The sequence below is a fragment of the Stegodyphus dumicola genome, chromosome 5, assembly GCF_044657685.1.
Source record: "Stegodyphus dumicola isolate Sdum_Otavi_A_Nest chromosome 5, ASM4465768v1".
Lineage (NCBI taxonomy): Eukaryota > Metazoa > Arthropoda > Arachnida > Araneae > Eresidae > Stegodyphus > Stegodyphus dumicola.
Genome location: NC_140772.1, coordinates 190,783,591 through 190,801,284, shown reverse-complemented (window position 1 = coordinate 190,801,284; position 17,694 = coordinate 190,783,591). Strand labels below are relative to the sequence as shown.

The window sequence follows — 17,694 nt, the reverse complement described above, 5'->3', positions numbered from 1 at the left end:
CTGTCGCACCTTTTATTCAGACAACGCGAAAACTTTCAAATATGCTGCCAAATATTTACAGTATTTTTACAGCATAATTAAAGGTACAGACCTTCAAAATTTTCTAGCAAATGAAGGCTTGACTTGGAAATTTATCGTCGAGCTTGCTCCATGGTGGGGAGCTTTTTATGAACGCCTTATAAAAACCATAAAGGAACCGTTGAAAAAGATATTAGGCAGAGCTCAACTGAATTTTGAAAAATTTATGACTGTGTTGACAGAGGTCGAAAATATTGTGAATAGACGTCCTTTGACTTACGTTTACAACGATTTACATAAACCTGAACCATTTGCGCCGGCTGATTTTCTATTGATCGGACATAAGGATGAATATCCATACAACTTTGCTGGCATAGCTCTCCAACAAGAAAGAGTCTAATAAAACGAAAAGAATATCAGACAACACTTATAAAACAGTTCTGGAAAAAATGGAAAAATCAGTATCTTCTTAAGAAGTGCTCACTTCTTCGGTACACCAGAAGCCAAGAAAAATATTAAAATTGGTGATATAGTTTTACTTGAAAGAACAACTAAATCTAAGTTCCTCTGGGATTTAGGTCTTTAAAGTACGTGATGGTCTTGTACGACCATGTGTGGTAAAAACTAAAAAAGGGGACTTTAAGAGACCTGTGCAATTGATATATCCCCTTGAACTATCAGACTGAAAATGAACTAATTTTGTAACCTTTTATTTTTATTTTTTATATTTCATGTTCACTAACATTAATTTCAGATAATTAGTTTAGTTATTACTAATAATTTACTGTTTGTAATTCGAATGGTAAAATCCTAGTATACGGTGCAGCCTTGGCGAGGTTTTGAAAATTATCGCCAACACCAAACATGATCCAAAGAACGTCTATATATATACTATAGTGTATATACATTGTGTATACATAGTATATACTATGTATAACTATATATATTCTTCGAATGACCCGTTTACTACTCATCGTATATGTCCAGTTTTTACTGCTCATCATCAAAGTCGCCAAAAGTAGCCAAATCCCGTGCGCACCGGATACTAGGATTAAACCATTCGAATTAATATTTACGTATTGAGTAACATTTAAATTGATGCAGTTAACTATATTTGTTTATTTTATAGAATTTCCTTTTGCAGTTTATATTTACATCAGTTGAATGTACTTGATATGTAAGTTGATTTCTTACATTTTTATTATTTGTATGCTGAATTAGTGATAATTTTTGAAAAAATTATCAGGTGGGGAGTGTCGAAAAACCCCACAAATGATTTCTGTATCGCCGTTAGAGGGCGCTTCGCTTCTGAGAAAGAATATTAGTTTTTCAGTTTGCGACGTAGTTGGTAGTGAATCATCGATGCAATCCAGGTTGCTTGGTAAATAAAATGATTATTTTTGTAGATTGTTGAAGTATTGGTTTCAATTAGAATTAAACCATCCTTTCGCGACACCGCTTTAACCTTTATTAAAGCAATTTTAAAAGCATAATAAATAACAAAAAATAGAATAATGCTAGTAAAAGTACTTCTAGTATTTTACTTTAATTTCTGCCGTACACACTCGCATACATACAAAGAAATATTAAAATAATTTTGAAATTGATCTTACTTTGGTTTCATAATATAACTATAAAGATAAATAAATATATAAAATTCATATTGCTGTTCTATATAATTAAGAATTTGAATTAAATTCGTAAAAGTTGTAAATGCGTCATTTATTTTGGACATAATACTAAATTGCAACAAAAAGATTTTGATTCGGCAATTAAAATATTTCCGAACTCCATTTTTCGTGGCTGGAAACTGGCAAATATATCGATAACTTTGTCAACTAATATTTCTTTGGTATAATGAATATGCATTAATGCTAAAGAACTTCTGTGCTTTTCTGTCTCAATAGCTCTATTATAATTTAACCTTTTCAAAGCACTTGCGGAACGTTCACATTCGCTACGTGTCATCAGCAGTGTAGCTGCTATGTGCAAAAGCACATCAATATTTGGGAAAAAGATTTTATTCGAAGCTTTCAAAGCCAAAACTGGTGTGTCTGGGAGCTTTGCTTTGGAAATGAACATAAAATGCCGTCGCCAACGTTTCATCTCTTCCCTTAGACGTTCCGGAGAGGGTAAATCATCTTTATACTTTGAACTCATTTACAGAAATTTCATTTACATGATCAGCGCAAACTGATCGTAAACAGGGATGATGAACTCTTTTTCTAAATTTGAAAATCGAAATTTGAAATGGAAAATGAGATAGTCAAGTAAAGGGATTGCTAAAATACACTCATGTCCATAAATTAAGGATAATTCGGAGTCACGCGGAAATCGAACTCTAAAATAAATATATCACCTGTAAAATCATTACACACATCTTCAAGAATCATATGCAAATTTCAGGAAGTAACCAGATGACACCGATGGTACGTCACAATGGCGAGAGTGTAAGAGAGTGATATATAAGAAATACAGGCAAAGAAGTAAGGCAGGTGCTTTACACGCATTTCAGTCCAATAACCGAATAGTTATGACACAAAAGACGCATTTGGATGATTTTTTACGTAGTAGAATTATCGGCCGTCTGGAATGTGGGCGTACTCAACTGGAAGTATCAGACGAATTTGGAATTGACCAGACTGTCAACTCCAGGCTTTGGCAACGATTCCAAGATGATGGTAATGTGAGTAGCTGTTACAGCACAGGTCGCCCCAGAGTTACAACGTCGAATGAGGACCGGTATTTGGCAGTTACTGCCAAAAGAAGCAGGCGGAGCACAGCCTCAGACCTGTCTCGTCAGCTCTCTTCAGCCACTGGTACGACAATTTCAAGGCAGACCGTGTACAGACACTTAGGGCAGATTGGTCTATATGCTCGTAGACCTGTCAGATGCGTTCCACTTACTGCAACTCACTGTCGCCTGCGGTTAGCCTGGAGTAGAGAGCATGCATTGTGGACACCGCATCAGTGGGTTTGTGTGATGTTTTCCAACGAGTCCAGGTTTAGCTTGCAGTCTGATTCTCGCCGGACTTTCATATGGAGAGCTCCAGGTGCTCGTTACCACCAAGAAAACATCATTGAACGACACCGTTACGGTGGTGCAGGAGTGCTCGTTTGGGATGGAAATATTCTGGGTTCCAGAACTGACCAGCATGTTTAACTTGGAGCCCTGACAAGCCAAATCTATCGGTACGGCATTCTGGAACAACATGTACGTTTGTTTCGGGGCGCCATGGGCGCACAATTTGTTTTTATGGATGAGAACGCCTGTCCTCACCGTGCAAACATCGTAATGGAATGCCTTCAATCGGAGGATATCACCCGTATGGACTGGCCAGCATTCTCACCGGACTTGAATCCAGTAGAACACGTGTGGGTCATGCTTGGCCGACGAGTTGCAGCCCATCAACCTCCTCCTGCATGTCTACCGGAGCTTCGGAGAGCATTGCTTTTTGAGTGGTGTAATATCCCCCAAGATCAGATCGATAATTTGATACTCAGCATGCCTAGGCGTTGTACGAACTGCATTGCATCGTCTGAGAGACATACAATGTATTAACAATCATGTAATGTTGGTTTTTTGTAAATAGGTGTTTTTTTTTTGTAATTTGCTCCAGGGAGAAAAAAATCGCTAATTTTTTTAATAATATCAACCATATAGTATCTTTTTTAACTCTTTACCTTTTGTTTAATAAATAAGCTTTACAAATAAGTCAAATTTACTAATTCAGAAGTCAAACAACAAAAATCAGCGTTATACCTACAAAATTTTCACAGAACTAGTTTCGATGGTTTTACCGAACCATCATCTTCAGCTGCAAAACCGCAAATGAACAAGATAGGAAATAATGATTAGATAAGATAAGAAAGCCTGGACAAGAATAAGCAAGTGGCGCCATCTGTTGGCGAAACCAGAACTAAAACATAATTTCTCTGAAAGCCGAAGGCAAATTTGGATTGGAATTAGGATCGTTAACTAGAACAGAAAGATTTTTATGAATGTGAAATGCCTCTAGAAAATCCAGTTCTCCAATGGAAGATGTTTTTTGAATAATTTTGGCAGCAGAAAAATTGAAAGTGTGATTTTCGGACCAACAATGTTGAGCAACAGAAGACTTCTGTGTTTCCTTTTTTCTAACATATGCCTCATGTTCTTTGACGCGAAATTTTAAGGCTCTCTTAGTTTGGCCAATGTAAATTAAACCACACTGGCAAGGAATCCTATAAATACCCCAGGAATTCATATCCGGAATGGGGTCCTTGAGTATAGAAGTTGGAATTTTATTGATGGGAGAATAAACAACCCGAAAGTTAAATTTCTGCAAAATATGTGCAACTTTATAGCTAATTGATGGAAAGAAGGGAATGACAACAGAATTTTTATAATCTCCTAAAATAAGAGTGTGGCTTTTAGTGTGTTGAGATGAGAATTTTTTAACTGCTTGATTAATAATGTTCGGTGAAAAGCCCCTGTCAATAGCTATTGCTTTTAAATAATTTAGTTCTTCATCAAGGGCTAGTTTGGAGGAGCAAACTTGAAGAGCACGGAAAACATAGGAATAAAATGAAGCTAACTTTTGTTTAGTCGGATGACATGATTTAAAGTGTGGTGGAAGGCAAACCGATGAAGGTTTACGGTAAACTGTAGTACTGAAGTTGGATGTGTTACGTGTGACCAGAATGTCGAGAAACGGAAGAGAATTGCAAGTCTCAAGTTCAAAAGTGAACTGAATAGCAGGATCAATAGAATTCATTGTTGAAAGAACTTTATTTAAATCATCTTTATTACCTTCAAACAGGGTAAAAGTATCGTCTACGTAGCGGAACCATGCCGGGACGTTTAAAGTTTCAAACAATTTTGATTCATAATAATGCATGTAGATATCAGCCAGGATGGGACTGAGGGGGCTTCCCATGGCTAATCCCTCAGTTTGCTTGTAATATTTATTTTGGAAAACAAAATGTGTTTGTTTCAAACAGAGTTCAGTGAGAGAAATTAGCTCATCAATTTCGATGCAAGAGAAATGAAATTCGCGAAGTCTGGTTTCTAGACATCTTAATGCACCCTCCACTGGGACATTGGTGAATAATGATTTTACATCAAAAGAAACCATGAGTAAATTACTAGGAGAAAAGTTTTTAACCTTTTTTACAAACTCTATTGAATTTTTTATGGTGTAAATGTTATTGTCTAAGAGAGTGGAAAATCTAGAAACTAAATATTTAGCTAAAGGATACGAGGCAGTACCTAAATTTGATCCAATAGGGCGGAAAGGAATACTACTTTTATGAATTTTGGGAAGAGCATATAATCTGGCACAATTCGCAACAGATGGGACAAGCGAATGTTTTAAGTTGCTTGAAATGATTTGCGAAGATTTGATCGCAGTTTTTATTTTGTATAAGTCCGAAGGTGAAGGATCTTTAGGGATCGGATTATATGGTCCTTCGTTTAAGAGTTTAGTGACACCATCGATGTAAGTGTTCTTATCCATGACGACTATCTGGCCACCTTTGTCGGCCTTTGAAATGATAATATCCGGGTTAGAATGAATTTCGCGCATTGTAGCTCTTTCTCTCGCAGTTAGATTTGGTTTCAAAGGTTTATTATTGAATTTCACATTATGAGCGATAAGATGCCTAATCATTTCTTTCTGTGAATCTGAAACTTTACTGAACTTGAAAGCTTTTTCGATAGGAGCCAAAATCTTTGGAATCGAGGGTTTACAGGTTTCCTTCACCTTCGGACTTATACAAAATAAAAACTGCGATCAAATCTTCGCAAATCATTTCAAGCAACTTAAAACATTCGCTTGTCCCATCTGTTGCGAATTGTGCCAGATTATATGCTCTTCCCAAAATTCATAAAAATGGTATTCCTTTCCGTCCTATTGTATCAAATTTAGGTACTGCCTCGTATCCATTAGCTAAATATTTAGTTTCTAGATTTTCAACTCTATTAGACAATAACATTTACACCATAAAAAATTCAATAGAGTTTGTAAAAAAAGTTAAAAACATTTCTCCTAGTAATTTACTCATGGTTTCTTTTGATGTAAAATCATTATTCACCAATGTCCCAGTGGAGGGTGCATTAAGATGTCTAGAAACCAGACTTCGCGAATTTCATTTCTCTTGCATCGAAATTGATGAGCTAATTTCTCTCACTCAACTCTGTTTGAAACAAACACATTTTGTTTTCCAAAATAAATATTACAAGCAAACTGAGGGATTAGCCATGGGAAGCCCCCTCAGTCCCATCCTGGCTGATATCTACATGCATTATTATGAATCAAAATTGTTTGAAACTTTAAACGTCCCGGCATGGTTCCGCTACGTAGACGATACTTTTACCCTGTTTGAAGGTAATAAAGATGATTTAAATAAAGTTCTTTCAACAATGAATTCTATTGATCCTGCTATTCAGTTCACTTTTGAACTTGAGACTTGCAATTCTCTTCCGTTTCTCGACATTCTGGTCACACGTAACACATCCAACTTCAGTACTACAGTTTACCGTAAACCTTCATCGGTTTGCCTTCCACCACACTTTAAATCATGTCATCCGACTAAACAAAAGTTAGCTTCATTTTATTCCTATGTTTTCCGTGCTCTTCAAGTTTGCTCCTCCAAACTAGCCCTTGATGAAGAACTAAATTATTTAAAAGCAATAGCTATTGACAGGGGCTTTTCACCCAACATTATTAATCAAGCAGTTAAAAAATTCTCATCTCAACATACTAAAAGCCACACTCTTATTTTAGGAGATTATAAAAATTCTGTTGTCATTCCCTTCTTTCCATCAATTAGCTATAAAGTTGCACATATTTTGCAGAAATTTAACTTTCGGGTTGTTTATTCTCCCATCAATAAAATTCCAACTTCTATACTCAAGGACCCCATTCCGGATATGAATTCCTGGGGTATTTATAGGATTCCTTGCCAGTGTGGTTTAATTTACATTGGCCAAACTAAGAGAGCCTTAAAATTTCGCGTCAAAGAACATGAGGCATATGTTAGAAAAAAGGAAACACAGAAGTCTTCTGTTGCTCAACATTGTTGGTCCGAAAATCACACTTTCAATTTTTCTGCTGCCAAAATTATTCAAAAAACATCTTCCATTGGAGAACTGGATTTTCTAGAGGCATTTCACATTCATAAAAATCTTTCTGTTCTAGTTAACGATCCTAATTCCAATCCAAATTTGCCTTCGGCTTTTAGAGAAATTATGTTTTAGTTCTGGTTTCGCCAACAGATGGCGCCACTTGCTTATTCTTGTCCAGGCTTTCTTATCTTATCTAATCATTATTTCCTATCTTGTTCATTTGCGGTTTTGCAGCTGAAGATGATGGTTCGGTAAAACCATCGAAACTAGTCCTGTGAAAAAAATTTTGTAGGTATAACGCTGATTTTTGTTCTTTGACTTCTGAATTAGTATTTATTCGGCGTGTTATTGGGTCTTAATAAGTCAAATTTGTTTTGCTTCTAACTCTTTCTTTGCCTGATTTTAAATTATCCTTAACTTATGGGCATGAGTGTATTTACTAATATGTAAAGGATCTACAAAGCGAAAGTATGTTTCGAAGTCCATTAAACAAAAAGTGCAAGTTGCTGCAAAAAAATGGATAAAGGCATATCCTTCCTTTCTCTAACCATTCCGAAATCTGTTTATCAATTTCACGCTCCTCTGCATTATAATTCGCTTCCGATAGTGAAGAAAGTGACACAGAGGTTATTGAAAACGAAAAAATTTCGATTCACAAATTAGTCGGTATTCTCGACACAGCAATTATAGGACTTGAACAGCGGAACTTTATAACTGGAGAAGAAATTATGTCTGTTTATAGAATTAAAGAGAAAGTATTATCACATAAAAGGAAGCAACTTAAACAACTTACGTTGAAAGAAGTGCTTAATAAAGTAAACAAATAAATATTAAGCTTTTTTTTTTGTAAATTTTGATACTCTTTAGATCATAATTGTTCTTTATTTCATAAATTACGGTTTCATATTTTTAATTTTATAATTTCTGCATGCCATCCTACCAGATTTAAACTGATGATCTATAATCCAGAATCGCCAAAGTCCCAACGAGTCTGGATTAACGACTTTTGACTGTAGTTAATTTTACGCAGACATAATTTATTTTTCTCTTGCTGCCAGTGTTCATGAGTTAAAAAATCTTTGCAGATTACAGTTCTATTACATACATGTTTATGCATGATAAATAATAAAGTAAAACTACATATCTTTATGCATCCCCACTACAGTCAAAAGTCGTTAATCCGGACTCGTCGGGACTTCGGCGATTCCGGATTATAGATCATCAGTTTAAATCTCGTAAGATGGCATGCAGAAATTCTAAAATTAAAAATATGAAACCGTAATTTATGAAATAAAGAACAATTATGATCTAAAGGGTATCAAAATTTGCAAAAAGAAAAAGCTTAATACTTATTTGTTTACTTTATTAAACATTTCTTTCAATGTAAGTTGTTTAAGTTTTGCTTCGTTTCATGTGATAATACTTTCTCTTTAATTCTATTAAACAGATATAATTTCTTGTTCAGTTACAAAGTTCCGCCGTTCAAGTCCTATAATTGCTGTGTCAAGAACACCGACTAATTTGTCAATCGAAATTTTTTTGTTTTCAATAACCTCTGTCACTTTTCTTCGCTATCGGAAGCGAATTATAATGACGAGGAACTTGTTTTAAATCATATCAAAGACGGAGCATATCGAGATGAAATACTACATTTGGTAAGGAATTATAAGCCAAATAAAATAAAAACATATGCGCTGAAGATAAGGATAGTGCTGACAGATCAACTTCCAATTCATTACGCGCCCGCCGCGGCGTTCCTTCCGCCAAGCAGCGTGAAATTGATAAACAGATTTCGGATTTTAAAACATACTTTCGCTTTAGATCCTTTACATATTAACAAATATATATCGGAAATTCTATTTGATATAATCGAAAGTTTAAGCTTACTTTTATAAAATTGCTCTTACAGTCTGCAAAAAATAATAAGCCGGATCCAATTCGAAAATTAAGGAACAACGCAATCATCAACATTAACTGAAATAGATAATTAGATAATTTTAGCTTATACGTCCATTATACATAAAACGCGCACGCGTAAGCGCCTATGCGCATGCGTCAACGCGGCGCATGCGCAGAAAGTTTTTAGTTTTGAGGTCCGGATTATGGATCATTCCGAATTATGGGTGTCCGAATTAACGACTTTTGACTGTATAATCTTTTTTAACTTTCATAAAATTCAAACTTTTTATATTAGCAAGCTATGTGGTTTTATCTTAGCTCTCTTCAAATTTCTTTAATTTCAGAATATATTTATTGAAATAAATCTTCAGATAAAAAGAACAATGCAATTCACAGATCAACTGTAATTGCATTTAAAACCAAGATTATTTCTAATATTTTGCCGTATTTCAGTTTACATGACATGTTCACTAATTTCCAAAATTCACCACCAGGGACATTGCAGTCAGTCTCATAATAGATCGATTCCCTGAAAAAAGCCCATTGTGATAACTGCCCACACCGACAAATACCGTGGCCTTCGAGATTAGATGGCCTGGTCAGCTGCAGAATCACGTGATTTGACATCACGTAAGGCGTCTGAACTTTCACCCTTCGCACTGCAAGCGAAGACTTCTTATTACGTTGATTGCGTGCTGTATATTTTTATTATTCGTGTCTTTTTATTGCTAAATATAAGTAATGTTGTTAAGGATATTTTCGATTTTAAATTGAGATTACTAGTTAACTTATTTGTTAACAAGAATAACGATTGACTTTCTACGTAGAGATGTCTTCATCATGCCTGCACGATGTTGCGTTCCAGCATGCAAATCCAATTACGATGGCACTAATGAATATGTATCAGTATTCAAATTTTCAAAAGATACAGTAAAACGGGATTTATGGATCGAAAAAATTCCAAGGAAAAATTTTATTTCAAGTGATCGCAGATGAATTCAATGTAAAAAACATTATTCAATGTGAAAAACAATCCGAAAAGATGATATTATTCGCTATGATTATTTACCAACAAACAAAGGTACTTTTATTCAGATGTGTAAAGGGCATCCTAAATTAAATAACGATGCTTACCCATGCATTTTTTCTGGTTGTCCAAAATACTTATCTGAAAGTCCAACCCCTCAGAGGATGAGCAGGGAGGAAAAAAAAGCTAAGATGGAGAAGCATATTTTTAATGAATTTTTGAGAAAGGACAAAACAGCATCATTTGAGGATTTTTCTTCTATGTTACCAAATAAATTAAATATTTCAGATATTTCAAATATTATTTTACACAAATCTGTTGCTGGTATTTATATTTCATTGCTCAGTTTTCATCCATATCCTAAAATTGAAAAAGTATCTTTGTATCGCTTCATATAGATATAGCAGTTTATCTAGGAGATAAAGTTGTTCCAGTTGAAAGTAAAGAACCAGTAAAGAAGTTGAACAGCATTCTTTACTGGTCAAACTTACCAAGATATATGTACAAAACATTAACATGTTTGATGTTCATGAAACTTGTTTAATGTGTGGAATTCCCTTTTCTAGCAGATTAAAAAAAATAATGAGCACCGTTTCAAATATTTGTTTAAACAATTATACTAAAGTTCTTCAAAATAATATGCATACAAAAATCGATGAAAGGAAACTTAAAAAAATCAAGAATACATGATGAAAAGATATGAGTATGTAAATGACATTGTTTTATTTTTTAAAAATAGTGTACTAAATATGATGCAGTTCAAATATATTTTCAATAATGTATCTTTTACATTTAAATTTATTAATCCTTTTGCTGTTTCCTTATTATTTGATAATACTTCATAATTTTTCAAAATAAATTATCAATTGCGATTAATTATTGCTTCAGTATACTAGTACAACTTGCACAGGTTTGTTCATGGTTTGTTCTATGTATAGTTGTTTTGAGGTTTTCGTTGGCAAATTTATTGATTTTACGCTTTTGTGAAACATTATATGGATGGCTTTTATTTGTAAATATATTATTTATTATGCATCTACATATAACTAATAATGTAAATATTATTAAATGATGTACATATCCTTATAATTATTGCTATAGATAGCATATAAATATGTGAAAATTATTCGTTTTCTGTAATGTTGCAGTAATTGATTTAATTTACAGTTTTGAGATTTAAATTTTTTCTGTGGCTTTTCTGTTCATTTTATTAGATAGTAATTTAAATGAATTAAAAATACATTTGCATAATGTTTGGAAGCTCCGAAATATTTATAGTTTTAAGGAAAAATTATTTTTTATGTCTTAATTTGCTAAATTATATTTACTTTTGTTAGTGAATTATTTATATTTCTAAATCTTTTCATTCCTCTCCTTCTCAAACTAATTTTTATGTTAATAAATAACAGCCTTTTTATTTACTTATTTCAAAACTTTCTTTTTTTAGTGTATCCTAACAAATTATTACAATACAGTGTAAAAAAAATGCACAAGATAACCTAAAACATGGCATAGAAAATTTCGTGAATATTTCTTAAAAAATAATATTTATTAAGTTATTAATCTTAACTGCAAATGAATATACGACCTTTTATATACGTTTTCAAGTCTCTGAAAATTTAGTTATTATGCATTATTAAAAACAAAACACTCTAAACATCGAACGAAACGCTCGCATTCAAATCTGAAGCAAAGAAAGTCACGGAAGAATCGGACGCCTTTCGTGACGTCACTCGTAGCTAACCAGGCCATGTTATCTCGAAGGCCATGCAAATACCCACACCAATGAAAATGTGCATTGCTGAAAGCCCACATAACCAAAACGGCACTTTTTTTTTTTATCATTATAAAATGCATTTATAATTGTTTGACATGCTTAATTAGTTCATCAAAAATTCGTTAGACATACTATCTAATCAAGATTTTCCCACTCTGCAATTCTATAGCTAAAATAGTAAATTATCCCTTTTAAATGGTTAAGAAATATTTTCAAATGATCTTTAATATTTCATTCCTTTAATTTTCCAATTATTGAAAATTTTTAAAATATTTAAAATTCTAGCTAAATCATCAGATAAAAATAATTCAAGATATAGACTAATGAAAATGCAATAAAGGAGTTTTTTAACTTCAGTTACAAAATCTCTGGCTCTCCAGTTCCCCCCTGATGTTCTTTGGTACCCTAAGTACGAAAGAACACCATCTTCTCTTTAACTGTTTTTTCTCTCAGGTGGGCAAAAGGAACGGAAATGTTTCCCTGCTTGAATAACCAGCAGCCAGTTAGAAAACTTTATCACAAAGCCCATTTACAAAGAGCGCACATCTTCAGGAAATCCAAAATACTTATGACTTTCTGAAAAATTTTACAAATAATATTTATGATTAAATATGAAATTTCAAGTGGGAATGGAGTTAATTAATGTAAAATCGAAGTAATCAAATTTAATTGTATTATCTGAAACCTTGCTTTTAATTTGTTCCTAATCATAATAGAATAGGTACTTTTATCTCTTTTGTTGAAATAAAAGTTCAGCTTTTATTTACCAATATTAAATTCATTATATACAAAATTTTCTGCACTGTTAAATAATTTATTAATTATTCTCTGTACAGATGAAAATTTACATGCATTTTATACTCCTTACAATTTTGCAGGTTTTAAAGAAGCAGTGTGACAAGCATTCCTTTTCACCTCTCTGCCAGACTTGTACGAGGGACACTTCCCTTTGTCACGTAAATATAATAAAATTACACAGATATATGTTTTTATGTCAATTTTTACTCTTTCCTATATACACACAGAGTTTTAATTCAGCTGGAGCCCAAAACACAATGAGATCTGTTATTTTATTTCTACATGAATCTGCTTTCTATAACTGGAGGGGGGGGATTAATTTCAACGAGGCACATACTTTCTCAGTGTGGACTTATACGTGCACTTTTGTATTTGTCAGGTGGGCAATTATCACAGTGGGCTGCTTTTTTGGGGGGTGGGTAGGCTTTTGTCTCGTCACTGACAGATCAGTTACTTTACTATAGGCAGGCACGACTTTCCACAACTCTAGCTTTTGGTGTTCAGAGGTATTCCAGTATTTAAGAACTTTATACATTCTGAAGAGTTTTATCCATCAGCAAAAATAGTAAAATGTTTTATGTTAACAAATTCTGACTAATATTTCTATAGTCTAACAGTCTTAGCTGAACAAATAGTCCCCTCTAGTTACATATTCTTTAAAGGAAAAAAATATGATGTGTACACCCCGACTTCCTTGTACGGAATATTAAATTATACGCATTTTTTTCTTGCATTTCATTTAAACTTATTGGATTGAATTAAATCTACTTTGGTGACAGCGCATAAACCACAATGGAATAAATGCATTCTTTAAAATTCACTCTAGTATTTGCTTACCATAGCAACACTCTGGCGCTATGGTAAGTGAATCTATCACTTAACAGTATTATATTTTGTTTATATTATAACTCATAATGCACAAAATTTATATAATTTAAAGAATAGAATTATCTAATCATTGCCACATGTTCTATTCAAATACTATAATAAAGCTAGAATGATGTATAAAAGAAATTAAGCAAACAAAACAAAAAGAAACAGTTTTTCACAGATGATTGAGTATTTCTCATTCAATTAATTCAGTTCTCACTTTGCGAGAAGGCAAAAATACATAAAAATTCAGAATATCTATATTAAAAATTACGAAGTAAATCTTTAACACTTATTTCCTCGAAAAAATTCCAGAAAGGATTAAGCATGATTTAATTCGCAATAATAAATGAAGGCGTTATCTTTGTTGTTGCGAAGCTAAGTTTCTCTAGATTGGCAACAAATCCACTAGTCTGCTGTTTCAAATGTAAACAATCAATGGCTGCCATAAAAAAGGCTTAGCGGCACTTAAAGAACTTTAAAATTGTTGATAATTCTAAAAATATTGCATACAGATTTACTAAAGGCATAAAAACCTTAACCGGAAGATAAAAACAACATAATTCAATCCTTTTTAAAGCAAAAAATGTACAATTTACAAACATATAAGAGTACAGAAACTGAGATCATTGAGCCGGGTAACAGAGTGGATATATATATAAATATATTTATGTACGTTTGGTGCAGCCGACTGCAACCAAAATACGAGGTGCACATCTACATGTTATAGCAGTCCTATATACAAAATTTCAATGTTCTGAGGCTACTCCGTTTTGAGTTATGCGAGATACGTATGTACATACGTTCGTACAGACGCCACGAAAAATTCTCTTCAGAATTAATTTTAAAGCAGTTTTATAGTTTTTTTTGAGGAAATGCGTCTTTTATTATGTTCTTACGTACAGATATCTTGCAAAAACATCGTTAAATTGCATTCGATAGCGGTCAAAATGGATATTTTCTTTTAAATATGCTGTGTGAAACTTTTCACGATTACAATACTTCCTTTTTACTTTGTACAAGGAAGTAAAAAGAAAGAATGATTTTTTTCTTTCAATGGAACTCTTGTTATTATTAGCTGAAAAATAACCAACACATTTACAACAAACTGCATAATCAAAATAATTTTTATTTAGATACGAGTCTTGAATGAAGAAACTTACTAGAACATGTTTAATTGCAGAAAAATTAATTTTATTATTCTTTACAGCATTTGAAAACACACCTTACATTAAACAACTGCCTGGGTATGAAGCTCCAGGTTAGAAATTTGATCACAGAAAAAAAAATACTGATTTTGCTTTAATTTATATTTATTATATCAGAATGCACATATGAAAAAAGCAAAAATATAAACATGAGGTTACAAACACGAATGATGGATAAACTAGATAACTACATGATATAATGCTGCTTGAAATTTACAGTAAAGTTGAAGACTTCCTAAAGAATACACACGACATATGGTTGCAGGGAAAAAATGAATTGACATATGAAACGAATGATATATTTAACGAGACTTGCTTCTACTAATGCTGCGATCACTCGCATCACTTCTGTTGTTTTCTTTACTTGGGCTGCGGCTACTACTCTTTCGAGGGCTGCGACTTGCACTTCTGCTCTTTGCATTATTCTCAATATTGTTGTGCTTATCATCCTAAAATATAAAAAAGGACACTTAACTATTTTAACACATGGACCTCAGAGGCACAGAAATTCTGAATTAATAAATTTTAGATATAAGTACAAAATATACTTAAATTTTAATGTCTAATTTAAAAGTAGCAGAAAAATTAAGCTGACAAGTCACTCACTGTATTATACCTAAAAATATTAATATTCTGCACTGCAATGCAGTGTCCATTTGGAAAGTGATACTGAAAGCTACTAATATGGCAATACTTCTAATTTTTGAAAAGCATTTTTTTTTTCTTTCAAATGGACACAATACAATATAAGAGGCATTTTGCATGCATTATCTTTTGATCTCATATAAAAATGTTAAACATCATGTTAACCCCTTAACTGCCGCGGATGTATATATACGCCTTGCTCAGCCTATGCGTTAACTGCCCCAGGCGTATATATACGTCCTTCCAAACTGCTATCATTTGCTTTGCGCTGCTACACCTAAAATTATTCGCAAAGTTAACGCATCGGCTGAGCAAGGCGTATATATACGCCCGCGGCAGTTAAGGGGTTAATACAAGCGTGTAAAATGTCAACAAATAGCTTATTTAATTCAAAATTAAAATACAGACTTTATCTGTGAAACAAATTATAATTTTCTTTAAATACAGAAGAATTTTGATTAGAACCAAAAGTTGCAATTAGAGAATTTTGCCGATTACCAGTCATATCTTTCTCAATTCTGCTTATGTTTTCCTCTCTCCATTTTTATACTGAATTGTTCACATATAACTAATAAAAAAACTCAAGAATTATTGAATATATGTAGCGTATTCGGAAACTAAGTATCGTTTCATTCTAGCGTCGTCGCAGCGCTGTGGTAGGTGTCCCACGCATGCACACTAGTCTTTCTTGTTCACTGACTTTCAATTGTCGCCATTTTGGTTGCTCTATGTTGTGTTTTCAGTTTGCTGTGCATATTCAAAATGTTTAAGACAATTAGTTCTCCCACTGACTGTGAGATTCGTGCCTTGATTAAATTTTTGAACACGAGGAGTGTTAAACCGGCTGAAATTTATCGTCAAGTGACAGAAGTTTACTGTGAATACGTGATAACGTGATGGAATGGTGAGAAAGTTGGTAAAAATGTTTAATGCAGGTCGAACAAATGTCCACGCCGAGGCTCGGAGTGGTCGGCCTTCTGTTGTCACCGATGATTTGGTAAGGAAAGTTGATGAAGCAATTCATGAGAACAGACGCTTCACAGTGACAACTCTTTCAGAGGCATTTCCACAAATTTCACGTACTGTTTTGTTCGAAATTGTGTCTGAGTGCTTGAATTATCGCAAACTGTGTTCCCGATGGGTTCCAAAAATGCTCACTGATATTCACAAAACAAAGCGACTTACTTGATAGTGCCCTGACATTTCTCAAGAGGTACAGTGATGAGGGAGAAAACTTTTTAAACCAAATTGTGACAGGTGATGAAACTTGGGTGTGTCATTTCACACCAGAATCGAAATCAATGGAGTGGAGACACACTCATTCTCCGAAAAAACAAACGTTCAAAGTGATAATGTCATTACAAAAATCATGTGCACGGTCTTCTGGGATAGGAAAGGCGTTTTGCTTACTGAGTTTCTTCCCAGAGGTGAAACAATTAATGCGGCACAATATTATGAGACTTTAACAAAACTAAGGTTTGCCATTCAAAACAAACGAAGAGGAATGCTCAGTAAAGGAATTGTGTTGCTCCATGACAATGCTCGGCCCCATACTGCTAGTGTCACTCAATCGTTAATTCGACAGTTTCTTTGGGAGCAGTTCGATCACCCGCCGTACAGCCAGGACTTGGCGCCGTCCGACTATCACTTGTTCCTGCACATGAAGCGCGGAGCTTGGCGGCAAGCGCTTTGGATCTGACGATGAGACGATAAATGCTGTGGAGTCGTGGTTATCGAAACTGGCGGGAAGTTTCTTTGATGATGGTATACAAAAACCCGCTATGACAAGTGTTTGATCATTGGCGGAAACTATGTTGAAAAATAGTTTAAGACATGTATTTTCATGTAAAAATAAAATTGAATTTGAAAAAATTGTTTTACTATTTTTTTTTCCCCCCAAAACGGTACTTAGTTTCCGAATACGCCTCGTATATATTTTTAAAATTCATTAAACTCCTTCCCCAAAAAAACCACTGAGTATAAGTGAATGGGGAGGAAAAGAGATAAATGATGAAAACACTGTTTTGAGGAAGTAAAGAAGACTTTTATAAAAAGCACTGAGTTTTACTTAAAAAATTGCATTCAACTAACAGTTAACACGCCTTTTAATGTTTCGTTATAAGAAGAAAAATATAATATAAATAATAAATATAAATAAGAGAGATGTATATCCAACATTTTAATTTAAGATGAGTTGCATACATTGCTTTAAACAATTTTATCATCCTACATTTAATTATTTAATTTCTTAAAATGTTATTCATATCCTAGTCAAATATTTTATTTTTGAAATTGCGAGAATCAAATATTAAAAATAAATAAATAAAATTAAATAATTAAAAAA

General features: G+C 33.4%; 1 protein-coding gene and 1 long non-coding RNA gene across 2 annotated transcripts in view; one reads left to right on the top strand and one right to left on the bottom strand.

The window, feature by feature from the left end:
* Positions 1 to 9,596: 9,596 nt before the first annotated feature.
* Positions 9,597 to 12,811, top strand: LOC146997370 (uncharacterized). Its single transcript, XR_015041378.1, has 2 exons — positions 9,597 to 10,755; positions 12,708 to 12,811. It is a non-coding gene; the product is annotated as an uncharacterized LOC146997370 (long non-coding RNA).
* A 1,795-nt stretch (positions 12,812 to 14,606) lies between these two features.
* LOC118205668 (uncharacterized) overlaps positions 14,607 to 17,694 on the bottom strand; it is a 78,264-nt gene continuing 75,176 nt past the window's right edge. Inside the window, exon 10 of the mRNA XM_085817495.1 lies at positions 14,607 to 15,154. Coding sequence (XP_085673621.1) covers positions 15,008 to 15,154 — 147 coding nt within the window. The 3' untranslated portion in view covers positions 14,607 to 15,007. The remainder of the gene's footprint in view (positions 15,155 to 17,694) is intronic.